Below are 22,408 nucleotides of genomic sequence, written 5' to 3'. Positions count from 1 at the left end.
CTGCTCAGTGACGGTGCCTGGATCAGCTGTGATCTGCGTCTCGGGCCGATGACGTCACTTCCAGGGAGGCATGCCCAGGCCTGTTAGACACGCCCCCGTCCCCTGACTCCACCCCCATGTCAAAACAGCGCCACAAAGTGAGACGCGCAGAAACGTGAAGCGCAAAGGGAAAACGGTATCGCAAGCTCAAACTTGACTGAAACGCAAAATAAAAGCTGCATTGCAAATAAATTAGTAGATATGGCCATGGAAAATATGTATTGCAAAATCATTGCTTTTGCTCGGTTTTATTTATCTATTTTGCAATTCTTTATTTTCTTTTGCATATATATGCGGCATTAAATTGACTCCATACAACTGCTGCTGCTTACGATTTCAAGAATTCCTATTTTCATTACAGTTGTGTGGTTCTCCGATGGCTCTGTAAAAACAAAAATAATAATAATAATAATAATAATAATATTAATATATATATATGGGGTATACAGGTGCTGGTCATATAATTAGAATATCATCAAAAAGTTGATTTATTTAACTTATTCCATTCAAAAAGTGAAACTTGTATATTATATTCATTCATTACACACAGACTGATATATTTCAAATGTTTATTTCTTTTAATTTTGATTATTATAACTGACAACTAAGAAAAATCCCAAATTCAGTTTCTACTTCCCTTCATTCCGGACCGCCAGAGCGGTATCCTAAATTGCCTCGTGGAGTCTTTCTCTGGTGCTCGTCTCTTTGCCGAGTGTAAATATCAAAGTCGTCACCCTCGTGACCATGAGGCTCAAGCGGACAGCCTATAAAGGCACGTCATTACGTCATGCCCGTTCTCTTTCCTATTCTCGTCTTGCGGAAAAAAACGGCTTAAGGTGAAGAGCGATCTTGATTTGTAAGTAACTTTGTACGCTCGTTGGCGAGCGCATTGTTTTTCGTGCTTCAGGATATACTGTTAAACGACTGGAGCGTAAGCAGTGTTAAGTGCTTCGTGTAGCCTTAAATGAGCAATCTTTGTTTATATTTCAGTTATTATTATTAGGCACGTTGACAAGCAGTGTTGGTGCGGCTGGTCATTCAGTAAACTTGGTTCGAGAGATACTGTACTGATTAAGTTGAAGTTATTATTTGAATCATTATTACTTTTCCACGTTTCGTTTGCAATGGCAAGCTGCACACTGTGTGATTCATCTATGGAATTAGAGGACGGTAATGATCGTTGTATATTTAGCTTGGGACCTAAGCACCTTAAACAGGCCCTTTCAGATCCTTGTCCTAGCTGTAGTTTTTTGCCATTAGCAATACGTGAAAGCCGCCTTGCACAGTGGAATGCTCAATCAGATTATTCATTGTTCCCTATAGACACAACCCCTTCAGAACGCGGCGTTAAGAGGGCAGCAGTAGCTGTTGTTCCACCTCCTAAGAAAAAAAAGGTGAAAACGTCCTCTGCGTTGGAGCGCAGGGTGGATCAGCTGACTGAAGGTATGGGCCAGATTCAAGCACTCTTGGCTTCTATGAAAAAGAATGAGGAGCAGCAGTTAGCAGAATCTAATACAGTTGATCCTGGTAGGGAGAGAGATTTTGATGTGGTCTCGGAGTCAGCATCTGACTTCTTTTTTGATGAACATCTTGCCAGGACAGAGACAGTTGTAAGTCCAGTATCAGTGTGTTCAGACAGTGCACTGAGTTCAGGTCATGATGGTGAACCACTATCAGTAGCAAATTTTTGCGTGGTAAATTAAAGGTGGCTTTAGCAAAACTCAACCTTGATGCTCCACCTATTGCAACTAGTCAGGCTCCTAACCTGTTTTGCCGTGCTTCTGGTCAGGCTAATGAGTTGGTTGTGCCACAATGTGGTGACTTCATTAAAGAATTATCATTTGGTTTCAAGAGCGCATTGACCATGCGGCCTGACAAGGTAACTCATATGCTATCTAGTATGGCAGATGCAGGGTCAGTGGGCTTGGATTCAATGCCACCAGTAGAAACTGTAGTGGCGTCACTTGCTGTGCAGGCTGATGAGGCGCTGCGTTCTGAGCCGCGCTGCCCACAGCCAGAATATAAACGGACTGACACACTTGTGCGTAAAACATACAGTGCTGTAGCGAATGTTGGATGTATTTCAAATACACTGGCACAGTTGCTGTTGTCACTCAATGCTTCACTACCTTCATTGGACAATTCAGGATGTACTGAGATACTACAAGCTTCTATCCAAGCAGTTGGAGCAGCTGCGTCAGAATGTGGCAGATCTCTGGGTCTGCTGACACAGTTAAGGAAACAGGTATGGCTGGCCCAGACTCCGTTGCCGGAATCTGGTAAGAACATCTTGCGCCAACTTCCCCTAGTTCCGGGGCAGGTATTTGGTGCACAGGCTCAAGAAGTATTACACAGACGTCTCCTTGCATTTTTATGAAATGCATTCGAAGCATTTAAGGCGACAAACTACCTTCAGGCGGCCTGCACAGTATGTTCAGTATTCTCACAGAGGTCATTATCCTCATCAACAACGTGGTGCTGGCTTCGTGCAGAACAGAATGCAGGAGGTGTTGGCACCACCACGTCAGCCCAGAGCAGTCTCACGATATAATTTTTCCTTGGAGTGTTGGAAGGCAATAACAGCAGATACATGGCTGTTAAACACCCTATCAACGGGATACAAGTTGCAGTTTCACCGTCGACCACCTCCAAATACCGGGGTTCGCCCTACAATGATACAGAATCCAAAGCATCTGATCACATTGGCAGCAGAAATAGAGTCATTACTACAAAAACAGGCCATAGAAGAGATACATGGCCCAGACCAGTTAAACGGATTTTTCTCCAGGTACTTCCTGATTCCAAAAAAGGATGGGGGAATCAGACCTATTTTAGACTTAAGGGACCTCAATGTCTTTCTAAAGCGTCTACCTTTTCACATGCTATGAATAGCAGATGTTATACGTGCAGTGAACAGAAACAATTGTTTCGTTACGACAGACCTAAGGGATGCCTACTACCACATTCCAATTGCGGCACATCACAGGAGGTTCCTTTGTTTTCATGTCAATGGAGTGACATACCAATTCAGAGTTCTTCCTTTCGGGTTAGCCCTGGCACCCAGAACTTTTACCAAATGTGTGCGAGTTGCACTAGAACCCTTACAGCGCCAAGACATGCGTATTCTTCCTTACCTCGATGATTGGCTACTGTGCGGCCAGTCTCAACACCAAGTACAAGAGCAGACAAGGTCATTGATACTGCACATAGAGAGGCACTAGGTCTGAAAATAAAATACAAGAAGAGCTGTCTAATTCCTACTCTGACAGTTCAGTTCATTGGCATGAGGCTCGACTCGTGCACCATGCAAGCCACTTTGACAGAAGCCAGATCTCAGGCAATTGCAAAGACAGTTGCAAAATTTCAAATAGGCAGGCGCCTACCATATGCAGACTTTCTCCATCTAGCTGGAATGTTGGTGGCAGCAACACCAGTGGTGCGGCTGGGAATGCTCCAACTCAGACCTTTTCAATGCTGGCTGAATTTGCAACGCCTATCAGCCATGACCCAAAAACATGTTTTGGTAACAGTGACTCTAGCATGTGTTCACGCTCTGAAACACTGGTCCCGCAAAGCTCATCTGCTCAGGGGTGTTCCCTTGGGAGTCCTTCCTGTAAGGAGAGAAGTTGTAACAACCGATGCATCTCTACAAGGCTGGGGAGCTGTGTGGAGACACCAGAAAGTGAGGGGTATGTGGCACAGCACGCTACAGCACATCAACATTCTCGAGATGAAGGCAGTATGGCTAGCGCTGCAACATTTTCAACATCAGTTAAAGGACAAACATGTTCTAATAAGGAAAGACAATACCACTGTGGTGTTTTATATCAACCACCAAGGGGGGACAAGGTCTCAGAGCCTGTTAAAATTGGCACAAAGGCTTTGGAAATGGGGGGATGTCCATCTCCTCTCCCTGAGAGCCATGTATCTTCCTGGTCGTTACAATCAAATAGCAGATTCTCTATCTCGGGCCAATCCCACACCCTGGGACTGGCAGATTCACAAGGAAGTGATTCAGTCAATTTGGGTCACCTATGGCAGGGCAGAGGTGGACTTATTTGCGGACAGGCAGACAACTCACTGTCCGATGTGGTTTTCAGTCAAGGACGAGCCAGAGGCTCTGGGCCAGGATGCATTGGCACACAGCTGGCCAAAATTCCGCTTGTATGCGTTTCCACCCCTACCATTACTATGGATGATGTTGCGACGGATCCAAGAGACGATGCAACCCGTTCTGCTAGTAGCCCCATTCTGGCCGAACAGGCCATGGTTCCACCTGCTGCTGCTTCTACTGAGGGGCAAACCATGCCCCCTGCCAATAAGACCAGATTTGTTATCTCAGGCAAACGGGATGTGGTGGCATCAAAGGCCCCACACCCTGAAGTTATGGGTGTGGCCCCTAGGGGCAACCCAGTCATATAGACCCTTTTTCTGTTAGTAAACAATGTGACGTTTTTCTGTGGGCGGGGCTTAGCTGGAGGCAGAAAGATTCCACTGACCGCTTCACTAACGCTAGCTATGAAGTTTGTTTACCTTGTTTTTTTAACAATGGCTGGAGAAAATCCGATTTTACCTGCATATGTAAAGTCACTCACTGTGCAGGGCCATTATTGTTATTTAAATAAGTTAACTTTAACGGACAAAGTCAGATTGGCCGACCCTATGCTCATGGATGGACGATCTGTCAGGATTAATGTTACCTCCGATTGAGTGACTCGTTAGAGAAACCTAAAGAGTAGTAAAGAGAAACTCACCTGTGTCTATCTAGTCATGAAGATGAACATTTAAACTTCAGCAGGCTATTTTTACAGCTAAACGTTACGTGAGAGTGAACTGCATGGGCCAAAATACAAAAAGTTAAACATTCAATGTGATGATATATTATTTGAAGATGTATGTATCATGTAATGGCCAAATAGTTATTTTAAAATATATACATGCTGTAAATTATGTAAGTTAAATTTACAATACTTTACATACAGTACATTTAAAGGAAGATGTGAATATTTTCTAGAAATAAAAATTCCAGAAATTAATTTTGAACTTTCTGTATTTGATTATTCTTTCTTACTAAGTTCTTAGAAAGTCCAGCCACTATCAATCACAACAATATATATTACAGATTATTAAGCATATACATCGTCAGTTTGTTGTTTTACACACATGCACACAGACATTATTTCATAGTTGTGAGATGCATAAGAAATCTTTAGACACGTAACAAACCATAATCCATAACAACAAAAGACAATACTTTATTTAACCTTTTCTGATAAGAAGTGTGCGCTGCAAACGCGAGCATTTTTGACGATAGTTTCTGTCCAGTCCGCTCGTTTTATCGCGTTTAACCACAGCTGTCGTCGGTTTTTTTGTCAGCGAGTGGCAGCAGGTATGCGTTAAAATTTCAAATTGGAGCCTGTACTACATAGATTCTTGCATCCAACATCACAACAAGATGATATTTTAAGCTCCTTGTGTAGCCGAATCTGCGCTCGTTTGAATGGGCCGCCTCCAGTTTTCCGTTTGTTTTGCCTCCAGCTAACGCGGTGACGTAATCGTGACGTCGGCGCAAAAAGGGTCTATTGGAATGCTCACAAGCAGTCGAGCACACACTACTGAATGCACGGGCACCTTCTACACGTCGTGCGTATGCAGACAAATGGAGAGCTTTTTCTCAGTGGTGTGAAAAAAAGGAAATCGTCCCTCAGGATTGCACTTTAAGTAACCTCTTGGACTTTCTGCAGAGCCTCTTGGAGAATGGTTTGTCTTGCTCCACAATTAAAGTGTATGTGGCAGCATTATCTGCATACAAAGGACCGGTGGAAGGTATGTCCTTAGGTAGGCATAATTTAATTAAAACGTTTCTTAAAGGTGTTAGTCGACTGTGACCCAGTCGCAAAGTAATGATTCCACAATGGGATCTGAATTTGGTTTTGAGCAGCCTCTCCTGCGCACCATTTGAGCCATTAACGAATGCAGCTATTAAGTGGCTTTCCCTCAAGTCAGCTTTTTTGTTGGCCATAGCTACGGCACGACGTATTAGTGAGTTGCATGCACTGTCAGTCAGCCCACAGTGTTTGCGATGGGGACCTGAGTGTAAACAGGTTACGCTGTGGCCAAACCCAGCATTCCTTCCAAAGGTATTGTCACCACAATACATGAACAAGCCAATAATTATATCTGCTTTTACAGATGAGCCCAGATCAGTCCTGTGTCCAGTCAGGGCTCTTCAGCAGTATGTGGAAGTGACTGCAGCCTGGAGGGCCACTGATCAGTTGTTTGTGTGTTATGGTGATCACCGAAAGGGTACAGCTGTGTCTAAGGATAGACCATCTCACTGGGTGACAGAGGTAATTCTATTACATGCTTATTCTAATGCGTTTTCTGAGGTCCAAGGTCAACGCAGCCAGGAAGTTTTAGAGCACTTCATGCTTCCTGCTGCTGACCAACTTTATGGAGATGCAGATTTCATTTTCCAACAGGACTTGGCACCTGCACACAGTGCCAAAGCAACCAGTATCTGGTTTAAGGACCATGGTATCCCTGTTCTTAATTGGCCAGCAAACTCGCCTGACCTTAACTCCATAGAAAATCAATGGGGTATTGTGAAGAGGAAGATGCGATATGCCAGACCCAACAATGCAGAAGAGCTGAAGGCCACTATCAGAGCAACCCGGGCTCTCATAACACCTGAGCAGTGCCACAGACTGATCGACTCCATGCCACGCCACATTGCTGCAGTAATTCAGGCAAAAGGAGCCCCAACTAAGTATTGAGTGCTGTACATGCTCATACTTTTCATGTTCATACTTTTCAGTTGGCCAAGATTTCTAAAAATCCTTTCTTTGTATTGGTCTTAAGTAATATTCTAATTTTCTGAGATACTGAATTTGGGATTTTCCTTAGTTGTCAGTTATAATCATCAAAATTAAAAGAAATAAACATTTGAAATATATCAGTCTGTGTGTAATGAATGAATATAATATGATATTCTAATTTGATTATTTTCTAATTATATGACCAGCACCTGTATTTGTAGCAATAGCCAAAAATACATTGTATGTGTAACGGTTCATCAGACGGAGTGGGATCCATAAGCAGCTTTATTGAGTAAACCAACAGACAAAGTCAAAATGCCAACAAACAGTACTGGAGGAGGCTAGGCAGAGACAAAGTAGCAGAGCATGCAAAGATCAAAGCAGGCGGCAAAAAATCAAAGTAAAGTTTACCAAGACAACGCAGGTGGCAAACAATCACAAGGTCTGTGGACAAAACAATACTTCGCATAGATCAGAGTGTGAGTGCTGCTTATGTATGAGAGATAATGAGGGACAGGTGTAGCAGGGTGATTGGCCCAGGTAAGTGGGATCATGGGAAACTGAGTCCGGGAAAAGCGTGATCAAAATTCAGGCGACAGTTCCCTCTGGTAGCGAGAAGAAGATAATGCCGGAGTTCCGTTTGTAACAGTAGGGGTCAAAATTATTGATTTTTCTTTTATGCCAAAAATCAATAAGATATTAAGTAAAGATCATGTTCCATGAAGATATTTTGTACATTTCTTACCGTAAATGTATTAAAACTTAATTTTTGATTAGTAATATGCATTGCTAAGAACTTCATTTGGACGACTTTAAAGGCGATTTTCTTAATATTTAGATTTTTTTGCACCCTCAGATTCCAGATTTTCAAATAGTTGTATCTCAGCCAAATATTTTCTGATCCTAACAAACCATACACACACACACACACACACACATATATATATATATATATATAAAATAGCAATGTCAATACTAAGTCTACGTTAGAATTAGCAGCCTACATTACACCGAGCCATGTCTCATGGCAGCTCTCAATAAAGCTCCTCACAAAATACATCTAAGAGCTAATAGTATTTGACACTAATATGGAATAAACATACAGTATATCCAATAAGAACTACTGTTAAATACTCACTGTGAAATTCGTAAAGTGGTTCCTTTTCTACAACAAATGGTGCCTCGTGAGCGCAGACCTAGCAATGGTGGGTTACACTAATGGGAAAAAAATAGTTATAGCATAAATGTATTCCTTGTGTCTCATACATTTCATATATTCATCATAAAGTGAGATAAAAATAATTTAATTCAATAACTTTAGGTAACTGAAAGATAGGGGTGTGCCATATTGACACAAATTATCTTTTTCTGGGATTTTATCGATAATGATAATTGGACAATATTTTGCTGAGTGTGTTATTGGACTACTGTGGACAGCCGTCTCCTAAAGTTTTTTATATGAATGATTTTTTTGGCGAAATAGAGCAAAACAGGCAATAATGTGTCTAAAACGCAAGTCCCTTTAATATTATGAATAAAGGCCCTTTCACACGGGACGCGGCAAGCGGTGGAATCTCTCGTAGTGGAAGCGTTTTGTACAGTTGAGGCGGTGCTCGCGTCGCGGTCTCTGGGCAGACGTTACCATAGTTACAAACAACAAATCACATTTGTATTTCCTACACTAAATAACTAAAACAATGTAAGTTTTGTGTTGGTGTTATTTGCTATTTATCATTTTATGGGAGCGTCTACTAGCGTTTTCATTAACAAACTCCATACACTCACACTCTGGATTTTTTTTTTTTTAATTAACGTTATATCTCTATCACACAACAACTCCGGGAATTCCAGTAGGATTTACAGCGATCTTCATCATGTTTTCAACACTCAGACATGAGCTCAGTGAAATGTTACAAGTGGTTGTTAATAATGAGTTCTCTGATTGGTTGAAACCGACGCGGCTGCCGCTGCCTCTCACAAAAAGATAAAATACTTTTATTATCTTTGGCGGCGCCTGCCGCGATGCGCCGTGCTCGTAGAAGCGGCAGGATTTTCAGTGCATTCGTCTCCGCGCCGCCAGCAAAACCGCCCGCGTTTTGCCGCTTGTCTCATGTCTCCCATTGAAAATGAACTAGACACTCGCGACTGCCGTGTCCCGTGTGAAAGGGCTTATACAGAGAAAAAAACGCACTGTAAAAGCGCACGCGCACTAGTCTAATCTTCATCACGTAACGTAATCGTGCACTCTGTAAATTAGGTGTGTTTTGTTTGGTTTTTGCGATATACATGATAATGTCGAATCCCACATCGTTAAAACAACAATTACAACATCATCACAGACGATATATATCGCACACCCCTACCGAGTCCTACCAGTACGGGCTAAACTAGGTTATAAACGCCAACATGACACCAGTAAAGGCGTGAATTCACTGTTATTCTGCAAAATACAATGTGAAACATGACTTAATACATACAAAACTCAGTATACTCACCATAACTTTAAGGATAGAAAATCCGTCTGTAAATGATGTTCTGTCGCCCTTCAGCATTGGCTCCGCTCTCCCGCGCACAGGAATTTGAATTCACTACAGCAATGGTTTCTCTCAGGCGCATGCGTACACGCGTTTTTTGCTGCAAAGCTTGTTCGGCTAACAGATTTTTCACTTCTGCTTGAAAGATTGGCTGAGCACAATTTAATATGTTCGGTGAATGTATATTTTTAATTTTAACTTCAGACCTTCAGCTAAAATTACAACAATGCATTTTTTTGTTGTTGTTTGGGGACAATTATTGGGAAGCAATTTGTTGAGCCGATATTTATTTGTCAGTTTCCACAATTTTTCAAAATGTAAATTTTTTACAGTGTAGCATTAGCAACTCCAGCCCAGAATAACACACACACACACATTGAAATTTAGGTATGTAAATAAGAATATTACAAATTAAAAAAATGTGTGTGTGTGAGCTTGTGTGTGTGTGTGTGTGTGTGTGTGTGTGTTGAACGTGATTTATTTCCCATACTACAGCAACTTTTGGTTTGCTCACTGGAGATATTAAAGCACTCTTTTCTGTAAAGCTGCTTACAAACAATGTGATTTGTGAAACGCACTGTAGGAATAAAACTGAATTATGGTGAGTTCACACCAAAATAATGTATGCGTGTGTGTGTGTGTGTGTGTGTGTGTGTGTGCTAGACTGACTGCAAAATAAATCACCCTCAAGTTGTTCCAAACCTGTATGACTTTGTCTTAAAATATAAGAATATATTTTGAGTAATGTCTCAGTATTTCTGAGCAGCACAACTGTTTTCAACATTGATTATAATAAGAAATGTTTCTTGAGCACCAATTCATCATTTTAAAATAATTTCTGAATGATCATGTGACACTGAAGGCTGCTGGAATTTCAACTTCCCATCACAGGAATAAATTACATTTTAAAATATATTAAAATAGAAAAATGTTCTTTTCAATTGTAATAATATTCAATGTTTCCACTGTATTTTAGATCAAATAAATGCAGCCTTGGTGAACAGGCCGAATGCAAGTCAATGAAAGGTTAATTTGTGGGCAAATAGAATTAGATTTGTTAAATTCTGACAAAAACCGAACAATCAGTGAAATAAATTTAAAGCATTAATGTCCATTTTTCTCTTAATATAACCAATTATTTTTTATATATTTTATTGAAAGGTGTTGATAAATAAGGAATAGCTATATAGTAATGGCCTCAAACTCAATTAATGATGGAGAAAAACACAAGGATCATCATGCAGAATATTCCACATCTGGTGTTTAACAATCAGTTCTATTTATTTACTATACATAAAACTACGTTATTGCTATACATTTCCATAAAGATGTGATTTAGTGTTTTATGCAGACATTTGGTACCCATAAATGTAGGCAAAAATCACACACAAACACACACTAAACACATTCTCTCCAAACAGATGTCATTAGATGTGTGTGGCAGGTGCAGATGAGTGCTTTTAAAAAAGAATGAAGTGATGTTCAGACAGATCTACTTCACCAGTTGCCTGTCAAGATAAACAGCGTCTCACAGACACACACACACACAGTCTAATGCTGAAACACTTTCATTAATGTCACAGATACCATCAGGTGTGAGATTAAATGCCTATGTGTGTGCGTTTAAGAAAAGAACGAGCGGTTGTATGTGCGTGTTTCTGTCTGATAACTGATCATTAATGCATTGAATCAGTTACAGGTAGCATACGAGTTCACTGACTTGCTTTTCACTCACTCTTCTCTCATTAGAAACATTCACCAGCTCCTGCCGACAGTCACCATGTGCATGTCAAGATAAACCACACTATTATAAAACAGCCGTATAAAGCCCAGTAATGCACCCACACAGCTTTATAGACCCCGGTCCGTGAGAACATTTACAGCATAACTCAAAAAGAAAGGGAGAATATTTATGAATTTTGTTGTTTCTGTATTTTGATACTTGCAGCAGACTCGTGCTGATATCCTGTCTCATCTTGTCCCATTTGCACTTTTATAAGCTATGATGCAACAAGGTGTGACAATTTAAAAGACATCTGAAGTCTGAAAGTCTATTGTGTGTGTGATGCCTCCTGTCTGCTCTAACAAACAGAAAAAGGATCTTTCTCTCCATTTATATGACTCATGTTGTTTGATATTCAACAAACCGCCTCCAAAAACTGACATAATGGCATTCTTACACACACATACAGAGAGAGACAGACAGAGCGAGAGGGGGAGACTGGCACTGCTAAAATATCAGCATTAGCATATGAAAGCTGCATCTGCGTGTCTGTTTGTGTCTGCGTTGTGTACGGCGGTTTGCTGTACGAGGCACAGTGGAGTGTGGAGTGATATTCTACTCTGGGCTGAACATGGTTGTGTATGAGTCACAGTGAGCTAAAGGTGATGTCCCGCGGGACTCCTCAAAAGCCGGCCCGCACACACATATTACCCATGCCAACATCTGCCCGACAAAAGGGCATTTGTGGAGGATAGACATTCATCAGTAAACCAGGCTTATGTCCAATTATTCTGGCATCAGGATCATGTAACTCATGCCTTCCTGAGTCAGTAGCTGGAGCTGTCCACTGTACTGTGGTGCTGAAACTCTTCAGGAGCTGCCTGCAGTGTTGGCATGGTGGGGTCTTTCTGATATATATATATTTTTTTTTTCATCAGCATTGTAGGTTAAACGAGTAGTTCACTCAAAAAAAAAAAAAATGAACATTTGCTTATAATTTACCAACTCTCGGGCAATTCAGGACATAAATGAGTTTGGTTGTTCATCAGAACAGATTTGGAAAATTTAGCATTACATTACTTGCCCAACAATGGATTTATAGCAGTGAATGGGTGCCATGAGAATGAGATTACAAACAGCTGACAAAAGCATCACAAGAATCCAGATGTCTTGGATGGCTTGAGAGTGACTAATTTATCAGCAAATCTTTAAGGTCATATTCTCTTCAGATTTTGCAGATTTGATGTGACAAATGCATTTTTAAAAGTACAAATGTGACCTGCTGCATTATTTTGAATCACTTTGACCCTGAAACACATATTGAGTTTTATTAACTAAAATAAAATAAGTCTCATACTTTATGGCATTACTTTCTAAAGCAAATTGATGGCAAGATTTGATCCTGTAAAGGTTGACTAAGATTTTCTTTTTGATTGAGTGCAAGAAAATCAAAATGTGTTTCTGGGTGGCTCATTCTGGGAGCAGGTCACAAATATTCCATGTAGTCTCTTATTTTTATATAATATGAATTATATAACGGAAATAAATTACTTGCAAAGAATCTTTAAATAAATAAAAAAAAAAGCACCAGAGAAAACTTTTCTAATGCCTTTTTAATTTATTATTTTATGGAATACAACTTAATGATGGCAAAAATCTAATTATACATATTTAGTCACATAATTTATTATATTGTGAAATAATATTCTATAATAAGACTCTATTCTAGAAAAAAAAAAAAATATATATATATATATATATATATATATATATATATATATATATATATATATATATTGTATATACACTACCATTGAAAGTTTTGATTTTTTTAAATTAATACTTTGTCTTTTATTCAGCAAGGATGCAATAAATTAAATCAAAAGTGGCAGTAAACAAATTATTAAAATGTTACACATTTCTGTTTCAAAAAAATGCTGTTCTGTTGAACTTTCTATTAAATCAAAAATGTAAATATATTAAGCAGCAAAACTGTTTTTAACAGTAATAAGAATTCAGAAGAGTTTAGCTTTGCCATTACATGAATAAATTACATTTTAAAAATTATCAAAATAGAAACAGTTATTTTAAAATTGTAGTAATATTTGACTATATTACTGTTCATGTTATTATAAAATTTCAAATCCATATCAAAACTCACACTCCTCTTCCCGTTGCCCAGCATACTGCTCCATTACCCATAATCCCTCAGTCAACTATCTCAACATTGTCAAACACAGACCTCTTTATATTCATCCAGTCTCAGTCTCTCTCTTTCTCTCTCTCTCTCTCACACACACACACACACACACACACACACTCATAGTTGTACTGTGAATGTGTGAGTAGGTGGTGCTACGACAGAGATGAGCTGAGGGTCATTACTGTGGTGGTCTGCAGAGAACCAGAGGAAGAGATAATCAAGAAACAGACACATGTTACCGAAAAGGAACACAGACAGATGGACATAGTTCAAAATCCAAGACATTTTCCAAATGTTTCTGCCTTTTTAGAAGCACTAATCAGACAGGAAGTAAGAGAGAGAGAGAAAGAGGGAAAAGGTGAGAGAATGAGGCCTGAGAAAAGAAGTTCTCTGTGCAGAACAAATGCACAGCAGCTTATTAGAGGAGAAGAGAGGTTTCCTTTGCGGCTTTACAATCTGAGTGAGCAACCAATTTACAGAAGGCTTGAAATGTGAAAGGTCAGAGAGATACAGCTCAATTATGTAATAAATTGATCTGAGACTGTTAAACGTCCTGATGAAGCTGACTGTTTTTGTTCATTCAAAGATAGACTGCTTTGCTCAGCTGCAGGTTTGCGATGCTGCCAGAGGAACAACAACATTTCCTAGTCATGATCCTCGCATCTCGCAGGATTTCCGCTCCAAAATGATTTTCATTTAGAGACTAATCTCCTAATATCACTCTTTTCATCCATCCATCCTACTATTGTCTCATCCTTCCAGTTCTGCATCCTTCCTTCTTTTCCTTATCCTCTCATACCTAATCCTTCTCTTGTTCTCCAGCTAGTGGCACGCGACGGCCGTTCTTGTATTCCGGTTTCTCCATAATCCAAAGCATTTCAGGAAAAACAACTAAAATCTGGGATTACGTTTCGGTGGCCTTGTGGTGGAAGACAAATCTCTCGCTCTCGCTTGATGTTTTCTTCACAAAAGCAGCTTTTGTACTTATCAGGATAAAATCAAGCGAAGGCATTTGGAAGTCTGGGGGGTGATACACACACAAAAAAAAGTCCTCCGGGACTCTCGCAGGCTGCTTATAGTAAAAGAAGATGCTAGTGGATTTATTTTCTTTTAAGAATTGGAAACAAAGAGCACGTCCATCCAAAGAAGGATTAACAGGTTTATCAAAGACAAACAGACTATTTGATTGGATAAATAGGTTGAAATGTGAGGCTTTTAAGATAACAAAATTTATCATCTGAACTCTGCCCATCAGAATGAAAGGAAGTTTTAAATATTTTAAATATTTTCTTTTACTAACTAACCATTTAGCAATATTATATGAGTCAATGGTGTGACACTCATTTTGTAGTGGTGTTATTTTATTTTTAGTGGTTTGGCTTCATTATTTCATTCCATGTCTTTCATTTTATAATTATTATTATTATTATTATTATAACAATTATAATAAGTATCCTAATATTTAAATACTATCTGAAAAAAAGTCAAAGTCACCAACAACAACAAAAAAAAAAAAAATGTTGACATAGAAACACTAATTCACACTGTAACACAGTAACTGTTTCATTTGGCCCAATTTCACAAACTATTCATTCAGTTCAAAACAAAGGCAAAACCATAAACACATTTTTACAAATGTTCCAATTTTCTCAATGTTTTCTACAAAACCCTACACAGAAATGCCTTCATTTTACATAAGTTCATCATGTTCTCATTCAGAAAACACAAGCACGCAATATAATTAACTCAAGTCATCACAATAGTAACCTAAACCCATTTATCCATGTGTGAACTTAGTAGCAAACTGTTTGCACACCAATCAGAATCTCAGAATAACATAAATATGGCCAAGTAATTATGTGCTTTGGAAAAGAAATCCTAGTGGTCGGAGACAAAGAGGAAGGGAAAATGAAGGGCATGGGGTCAAAGGTAATTTGTTCCTGAAATACAAAGCAGTGTATTTGACCATCTTTCTTGAGCATGGCATGGCCATGAGGGAAGCTGGCCTACAGGGTTTTATACCACTTACAAATAAAGTGTACTTACAGTAGGCTACACAGTAGCAGTACTTATTATAAGAGAACATTCACTATTCTATGTTCAGTTGTACACCTTCAAATTTGTAACTGCCAAACTGATCTGTAGCCAAGTATCTCTGACATATTCTGTACTTTTGCAAAACTGACAACTGTCTAGGGGAGGTGGAGAAAGTCTTAAGAAACTGCTATAGCATGGCAAATATTATTCAATACTGTAATGCAATTTTGGTAAGAATGTGGAATTTATTTATTTTTACTGTACTGTAATTGATAGAATACTGTATTGTGTTGCATACCAAGTTCATATTCAATTCCTTAGTATTTGAACTTTTCTTTTCTAGTGCTTTTCTTCTACTGTAAGATCACTTTACAGTAGTGTAATGAAAATAAACTTTTCTTAAAGCTAATTGTTGAGTTTCACTGTATCTTCACCCCCTCTATTTATGTTGTGAACTGTAATAGACAATGGCCTGCAACATGATTTGTCAGTGTTTTGAACTGATCTCACAAGTGTTCTCTAGGCACCTAAGTAGTTAGGTTGTGTGTCATATAAGGCTAAAGTTTGATTATGACAAAAGAGAAAATGTTTTTGACTAAAATATTTGATTTTTGACGTGGAAGTTTGTATGCAGTTTTGTGATTGTGTTCAGAAAATTGCAAATAGTTTCATGAATTGAGTTTTAGCAATCGAGAAAAACAGTATTATTTAATTTTAAAACATGCATTATGCAAATAATTTTATTATTATTAAGTCAAAGTCATCAACATGCAAAGAAATAAAAGAAAATAAAACATATTAGGGGAAATTACATCATAAAAAGAATCTCTGTAGACCCTCATGACTGTGTGTTAGAAGTATCTTATTGAAATATCAGATAATGCTTTAAAAAAAACATTGACAAATATATTATAAAACCTCTTATTATCTTTATTCAAATAGTTATTAAGATACTGTATGTACATTGACATGTATTATAAGGAAATACAGTATTTTACATTGGTTACACTACTTAAATTTGTTTTCTTTAAAATGGTGAAAGACATATGAATATGAAAACCAACATGAACACAATAAGGAAATCCACAATAACTTTTAACTAGAAATTTTAAAAGATCCCTTCTTATAATAATATAAGCAGTTGCAGACTGTAAAAAATAGGATTTCACAAACCAACTGCTACCATTATATCACTGAGGTCATTAAAGTCATTGAAAACACATGCACACTTTCACACAAAACACATAGTGAGAGCACTTGAGCGCCTGCCACTTCAAATCCTCAACTGTGCTAAAACATCCAAAAATATTCTGTCTCCAGCTGTTGAAAGTCAACTACTGGCTCCTCGTCTCTGTGCAGAGCTCTCACAATGAACCCACCTGTGTGGCATTCATCAGCATCAACACAATGCAACAGCGACGCTTTTTTATCTCAGGAAAAAAGCAGACATCTGTTCGCAGCCCTCTATGCCTGCACTGCTTTTATGGATCTCTAATTTAATGTGTCCCTTCTGTTCTGCAGAATAATATCACACACAGCACTGCTTACAGCTGGATCATCATCACTTAACAATAGGCAATTATCGGAGCTCTAACCAGCTGCACTCTCCAAAGGACAAAGAGGAAATCCGAACTGTCCAAAGTTGAAAAAGCTGCTAAACAACATATTAGTGAACTTTGGAAAAAATGACTTTTGCCCACCAATTAACAGTAACCATATGTTGCAATGTTATGGTTTATGGAACTATAACTGCTGTTTATATTAGCCTTTTGCACCTCAAATGTCATATTTATAATGAGCAGCACATAATCTCTCAATTATCAATAAGAAATGCTAAAAGCTGGCTGTTTCCTGTGATTCGTATGAAATATCAGGTACATTTTCCAAACATCTGCATCTAAAGCATCTAAGAGAGAGAGAGTGAGAGAGAGAGAGCGGATCTGTCCTTTATAATTTTACTGCCACCTAGTGGTCGGTTTCATAGTTTCATTGTTTAATTTTCATAAACATTCATTTAAATATTAAAATTACCCATTAAAGTAATTAAAACTAATCAGGATAATTATATTGAAGTTTTTTTTTTTTTTCACATGGGTGACTGACATGTGTTTAAACATACATACAAAAAAAAAAAAAAAAACTGCAGAGAAGAAAGGAAAATTGTATGGCTGTTTATCAAAAAGATGATTTTGTCACAGTACAGGAAAAATCAGTTTATCATACAAATGGCATCCATAATTTTCATAAGCTTAGAACTCACATTAAACAGAAAATGGTGCAAGAATTTAATAAAAATATCACCCAAATGAACTGCATATACAAGCAGAACATATCTTCATGTCGAGTCAGCAGTAGCACTATACTTTTGTAATATTTTCTTTCACGAACAATGTTTTGTTCAATTTGATATTTCCTTTTCCCTGAGGATGCTGCCAATCATTTCCCTGCATTTTCACATTCTCTTTGCACTTTATATTTGAATAATATCTGCCTGAAGCTGAACAAAGACATATTCAGACATTTTAAATTGATAATTGCGATTAAATTGCTGAGAGATTTACGCACTGTATATTGTTATGGGAGTTTTATATGGAAAATGAATTATAAAGAAAACAAATTAAAAGAAATATTGTTTTGTGTGTAGTTCTCGACCTTACAGCTTCCTATTCACTGCCACATAGCAATAATGCTTTTAATGTGCTAATGACAGAATGGGTCATTATTGAAATGTTATTGCAGTTTGAGCAATAACCCAAAATTTGACAGAAAATATTGACTTTGAAATTGGAGCTCAGATGCAAATTCTTAAAAAAAAGGTACTTTACTGTGTGACTGTGCAAAAACTGTACCACAAAAGTATCACCCTTCATTTAAAACTTAATTCTACTTGTAAAATTCTATTCAGATTTTATGCTCTACTAGTAAATGTTTTTATTATTATTAAAACATTGCAAGTATATAGCCTAATTTCGATCAAGGTTTGACATCCTAGAGAATGTACATTATGCGTAACATATCCTATATTAAATATCAATTAATAGCCTACATAATTCAATATTACAGATACATTCTTCATTGAATTACTCGCTATAAATAATCAGCTCCTTATTAATTTTGTCTGTGTCCCAACACCCAACTATATTTAAACACACCAGACACAGCTATTGTTACATTTCCTTTGAACATATCACATAGAACATCACCCACTCATATACAGTGTATCAATGAGCTACAGCTCTTGAGACAGTACTCTTATTAAAATAATTGACCTGATGTCTACTTAATTGATAAACTCTCTGTTCGGACATGAACAAACCAGAACAAACAAAATAGAGCAATAAGTAACGATTTACCTCATAGCTCATCTTGTAAGGACGTTTTATGTCCTCTAGATGTCTCCAGACTCCCTTATGAGCAATTTACTCACACATTCAAGAGGAACAGTGAAGACATACAAAAGGTCATCTTGATGTTTGTTCACCTAACAAACTCCTCATTAACAGAACTTCTTTAGCAGAGCTAAGTCGCAGAGAAAATATTAAGATGCACAAAAGAAAAACTTTACCTCAGCACCTGCGAATAACGTTACTGTGTAATCTGAGAAAGAGAAGAGCTGGGCCTGTATTCTTAAAGATTCTAAGAATCCTCTCAGAGAGCTCCTAATTTAGCTTAAAAATTTCTAACTAGGAGTCTTAGTTTAAAAGTGATTCAGGACCAACCTGAGAGCAACTCTGAGCAAGGAAAAGACAAAAACTTTTATCTCAGTGAGGAGGCGGGGCTGACCCCGTTGCTAGCTATGACACAGTCTTTTGAAGACTGTGATTGGTTGGTTGTCCAAGAAGGAAATAAAGAGCGCTTTTAAGAGTAGGGTCTACTAAAAGCCTTCACTTTGAAATTACAGGCATATTTTTTCCTGTTTTACCGTACTCTCTCTCTCACACACACACACAAATTATATATGTGTATATATATTCTTATTTTTTATTCACCATGCTGACATACTTAACATATTTTATAGGAAATGAACAGCGACACAATAAGATTCTGAAAGTGCTGTAATTGTTTGTGTGATCACTTTGCTTATAGAAGGTTGTGACAGACCCAGATCATCACTGCTGCATAGTTGCATTTTTCCAGTTGCTAAATATGTCAGTGTAGTGATTACTTCCATTTCTGGCACTATGGCATTTCTGTGCGGTGTCTGAGATGTTAGCGTGTCTCAAATAAGATCGGTCACAAACATGATCCCTGCACGATCTAATGTGTAGCGTCTTATTAACTCACTGTCATGCATTGTATGCAACACAATTCTTCTCCCTCTTCATGTTTCGTCCACTTTCTCCACTGCTAAAGAAACTCTTAAGCCTCTTAAAAGTCCTCGTCCGTACTCCTAACAATTTTGGACCTTAAGACCTCTTTTAAGGGTTAAGATGCTTTCTGAATTACTTTTTTCTTTACTAGGATCTTTTCTTTAATTCTAAGGGGAAACACCCACATTTCTAAGAATTTTCTTAGAATTTTGTTACTAGGAGCAACTCTTAGCGCTAAGATTTTTCATGAATACGGGCCCAGATCTTTAGGCCTGACTCATCATCAGAGGTCTACAGTTCTGTTGTGTTCTGCTGTTGCAGGATCAGCCTTACATAAACAGCAGGTGAGGCTTTAGTTTAGACCCGTGGTCATAGCAACATAAGTCACATACCAAGAAGACAGAAAACAGGCAAACAAGATCCTCTTATAAAACATCATCGCCAACAAAAGCTAACATTGCACTTCTATTCAAATCATTTGACATATCTTAAACTCACTAAGTCAATATAGGAAATTTTATTTGTGAACAGACATGCACTGAAACTGTTTAATTTCAACAATACTGCAACCAGAGACAATTTCCTGTTTCTTATTATACACAGCAGTTTGTCATCTTAGGCCTATATAGACAAAGTCATCACATCATAGGTTAATAGGCATATTGTCATCACTATGGAAACAGCGAAGTGCTGACAGATTGTTGACAGAACACCATAAACAAAATTAATTTAATTACTGCAAACTCTCATTTCTCCCCGGTTTACTCTTTTAAGATTCTAATAATCAGAAAATATAAGCATTAACTCAAATGTCTAATGAAGCTTTACAAGACTATATGTGAACCTGAGATCTTGTGACTGCACAGACTTTAAGTAGACATGAATATACAAGATTACAGCAGAGCAATGTTTTCATACAGTGGTCTGTAAACAAAATTATTTTCTTAGATTTTTTTATAATGTTTATAACTAAGCAATTTGTAACTTTCTAACCAATGATATGTTAAGCATTAGGCTATGTAAAAATAATAGTTTTAGTTCAAAATAAGTTATACAGAGACTATCTATTTTATATAACTGTTTCAAAAATTATTCACAGATTCTCAAATTCCAGGGCCCGTATTCTTAAAGATTCTAAGAATCCTAATTTAGCTTATTTAACTAGGAGTCTTAGCTTAAAAGTGATTCAGGACCAACCTGAGAGCAACTCTGAGCAAGGAAAAGACAAAAACTTTTATCTCAGTGAGGAGGCGGGGCTGACCCCGTTGCTAGCTATGACACAGTCTTTTGAAGACTGTAATTGGTTGGTTGTCCAAGAAGGAAATAAAAGAGCGCTTTTAAGAGTAGGGTCTACTAAAAGCCTTCACTTTGAAATTACAGGCATATTTTTTCCTGTTTTACCGTACTCTCTCTCTCTCTCACACACACACACACACATTATATATGTATATACCGGTATATTCTTATTTTTTATTCACCATGCTGACACACTTAACATATTTTATAGGAAATGAACAGAGACACAATAAGGTTCTGAAAGTGCTGTAATTGTTTGTGTGATCACTTTGCTTATAGAAGGTTGTGACAGAACCAGATCATCACTGCTGCATTTGCAACATGTCAATGTAGTGATTACTTCCATTTCTGGCACTATGGCATTTCTGCGCGGTGTCTGAGATGTGTCTCTAATAAGATCGGTCACAAACATGATCCCTGCACCATCTAATGTGTAGCGTCTTATTAACTCACTGTCATGCATTGTGTGCAACACATTTCTTCCCCCTCTTCATGTTTCGTCCATTTTCTCCACAGCTAAAGAAACTCTTAAGCTTCTTAAAAGTCCTCGTCTGTACTCCTAACAAACTCTTTTAAGGGTTAAGATGCTTTCTGAATGACTTTTTTCTTTACTAGCATATTTTCTTTAATTTTAAGGGGAAACACCCACATTTCTAAGAATTGTCTTGGAATTTTGTTACTAGCAACTTAGCGCTAAGATTTTTCATGAATATGGGCCCTAGTTTGCAATTGGTTGAAAATACGGCTGTTGATATGGCTTATTATTATTCATTTTAAACCATAAAAGAAGAACTGTGATTTTTACCCCCTTTTAAAAAAGGAGCTATTTAAAAAAAAAGTGAACATGGTTCATGGAACAAGGAAACCACAAACCAAAATTCACACAAATGATCTAATTGCTGTAACAGCAGCTCTCAGTGAGATTGACCCAGCCACTAACCCAATGGCTAGGTAACACAAAAATTATACCCAACATTTGACCCAGCAGGCTGGGTAGAAAAAATAACCCAGTATTTATAAAAAAACAAAAAACAAAAAAAAAAAACAATGATCCAGCATCTTAGTTACAGAAAACCTACCTATCTGGGTAAGAATATTAAAAACAACCCACTAAAATGACGCAACAGGCTGAACACAGCATTTGGGTTAAAAAAATAAATAAATAAAAAAGTTAATTAATTAAAAAAATTAAGTAACCAAGCATTTTTTAGAGCGTGGTATCAAAGCCGCTCTGATTCAAAATCACTGATGAAAAGTCCGACTCATTTGCGCGAATCGGTTCCTTTGAACAGTTCGATTCAAATAAGCAATTAGAACGTTGGTCTCAAACTCAATCCCTGGAGGGCCACAGCTCTGCACAGTTTAGCTCCGAGCCTAATCAAACACACCTGATCCAGCTAATCAAGGTCTTCAGGATTACTAGAAGCTTCTAAGCAGGTGTGATTTGG

At 37.9% G+C, this 22,408-nt stretch overlaps 1 protein-coding gene across 3 annotated transcripts in view; it reads right to left on the bottom strand.

The window, feature by feature from the left end:
- Positions 1-19,105, bottom strand: part of tafa3b (TAFA chemokine like family member 3b) — a 121,896-nt gene extending 102,791 nt beyond the window's left edge. Inside the window, exons 1-2 of one of the 3 annotated variants that reach the window (XM_058784215.1) lie at positions 9,353-9,441; positions 7,996-8,072 (exon numbers count right to left, since the gene is read on the bottom strand). In XM_058784215.1, coding sequence (XP_058640198.1) covers positions 7,996-8,072; positions 9,353-9,409 — 134 coding nt within the window. In that variant the 5' untranslated portion in view covers positions 9,410-9,441. Of the gene's footprint in view, positions 1-7,995; positions 8,073-9,352; positions 9,442-18,707; positions 18,836-19,073 lie in introns of those variants that run through there. The other 2 variants (XM_058784219.1, XM_058784216.1) reach the window with 2 other exon arrangements.
- Between the last annotated feature and the right edge of the window lie 3,303 nt (positions 19,106-22,408).

Source organism: Onychostoma macrolepis, chromosome 08 (genome assembly GCF_012432095.1).
Source record: "Onychostoma macrolepis isolate SWU-2019 chromosome 08, ASM1243209v1, whole genome shotgun sequence".
In the NCBI taxonomy this organism is placed as follows: Eukaryota; Metazoa; Chordata; class Actinopteri; order Cypriniformes; family Cyprinidae; genus Onychostoma; species Onychostoma macrolepis.
This window is presented reverse-complemented; position numbering and strand designations above follow the sequence as displayed.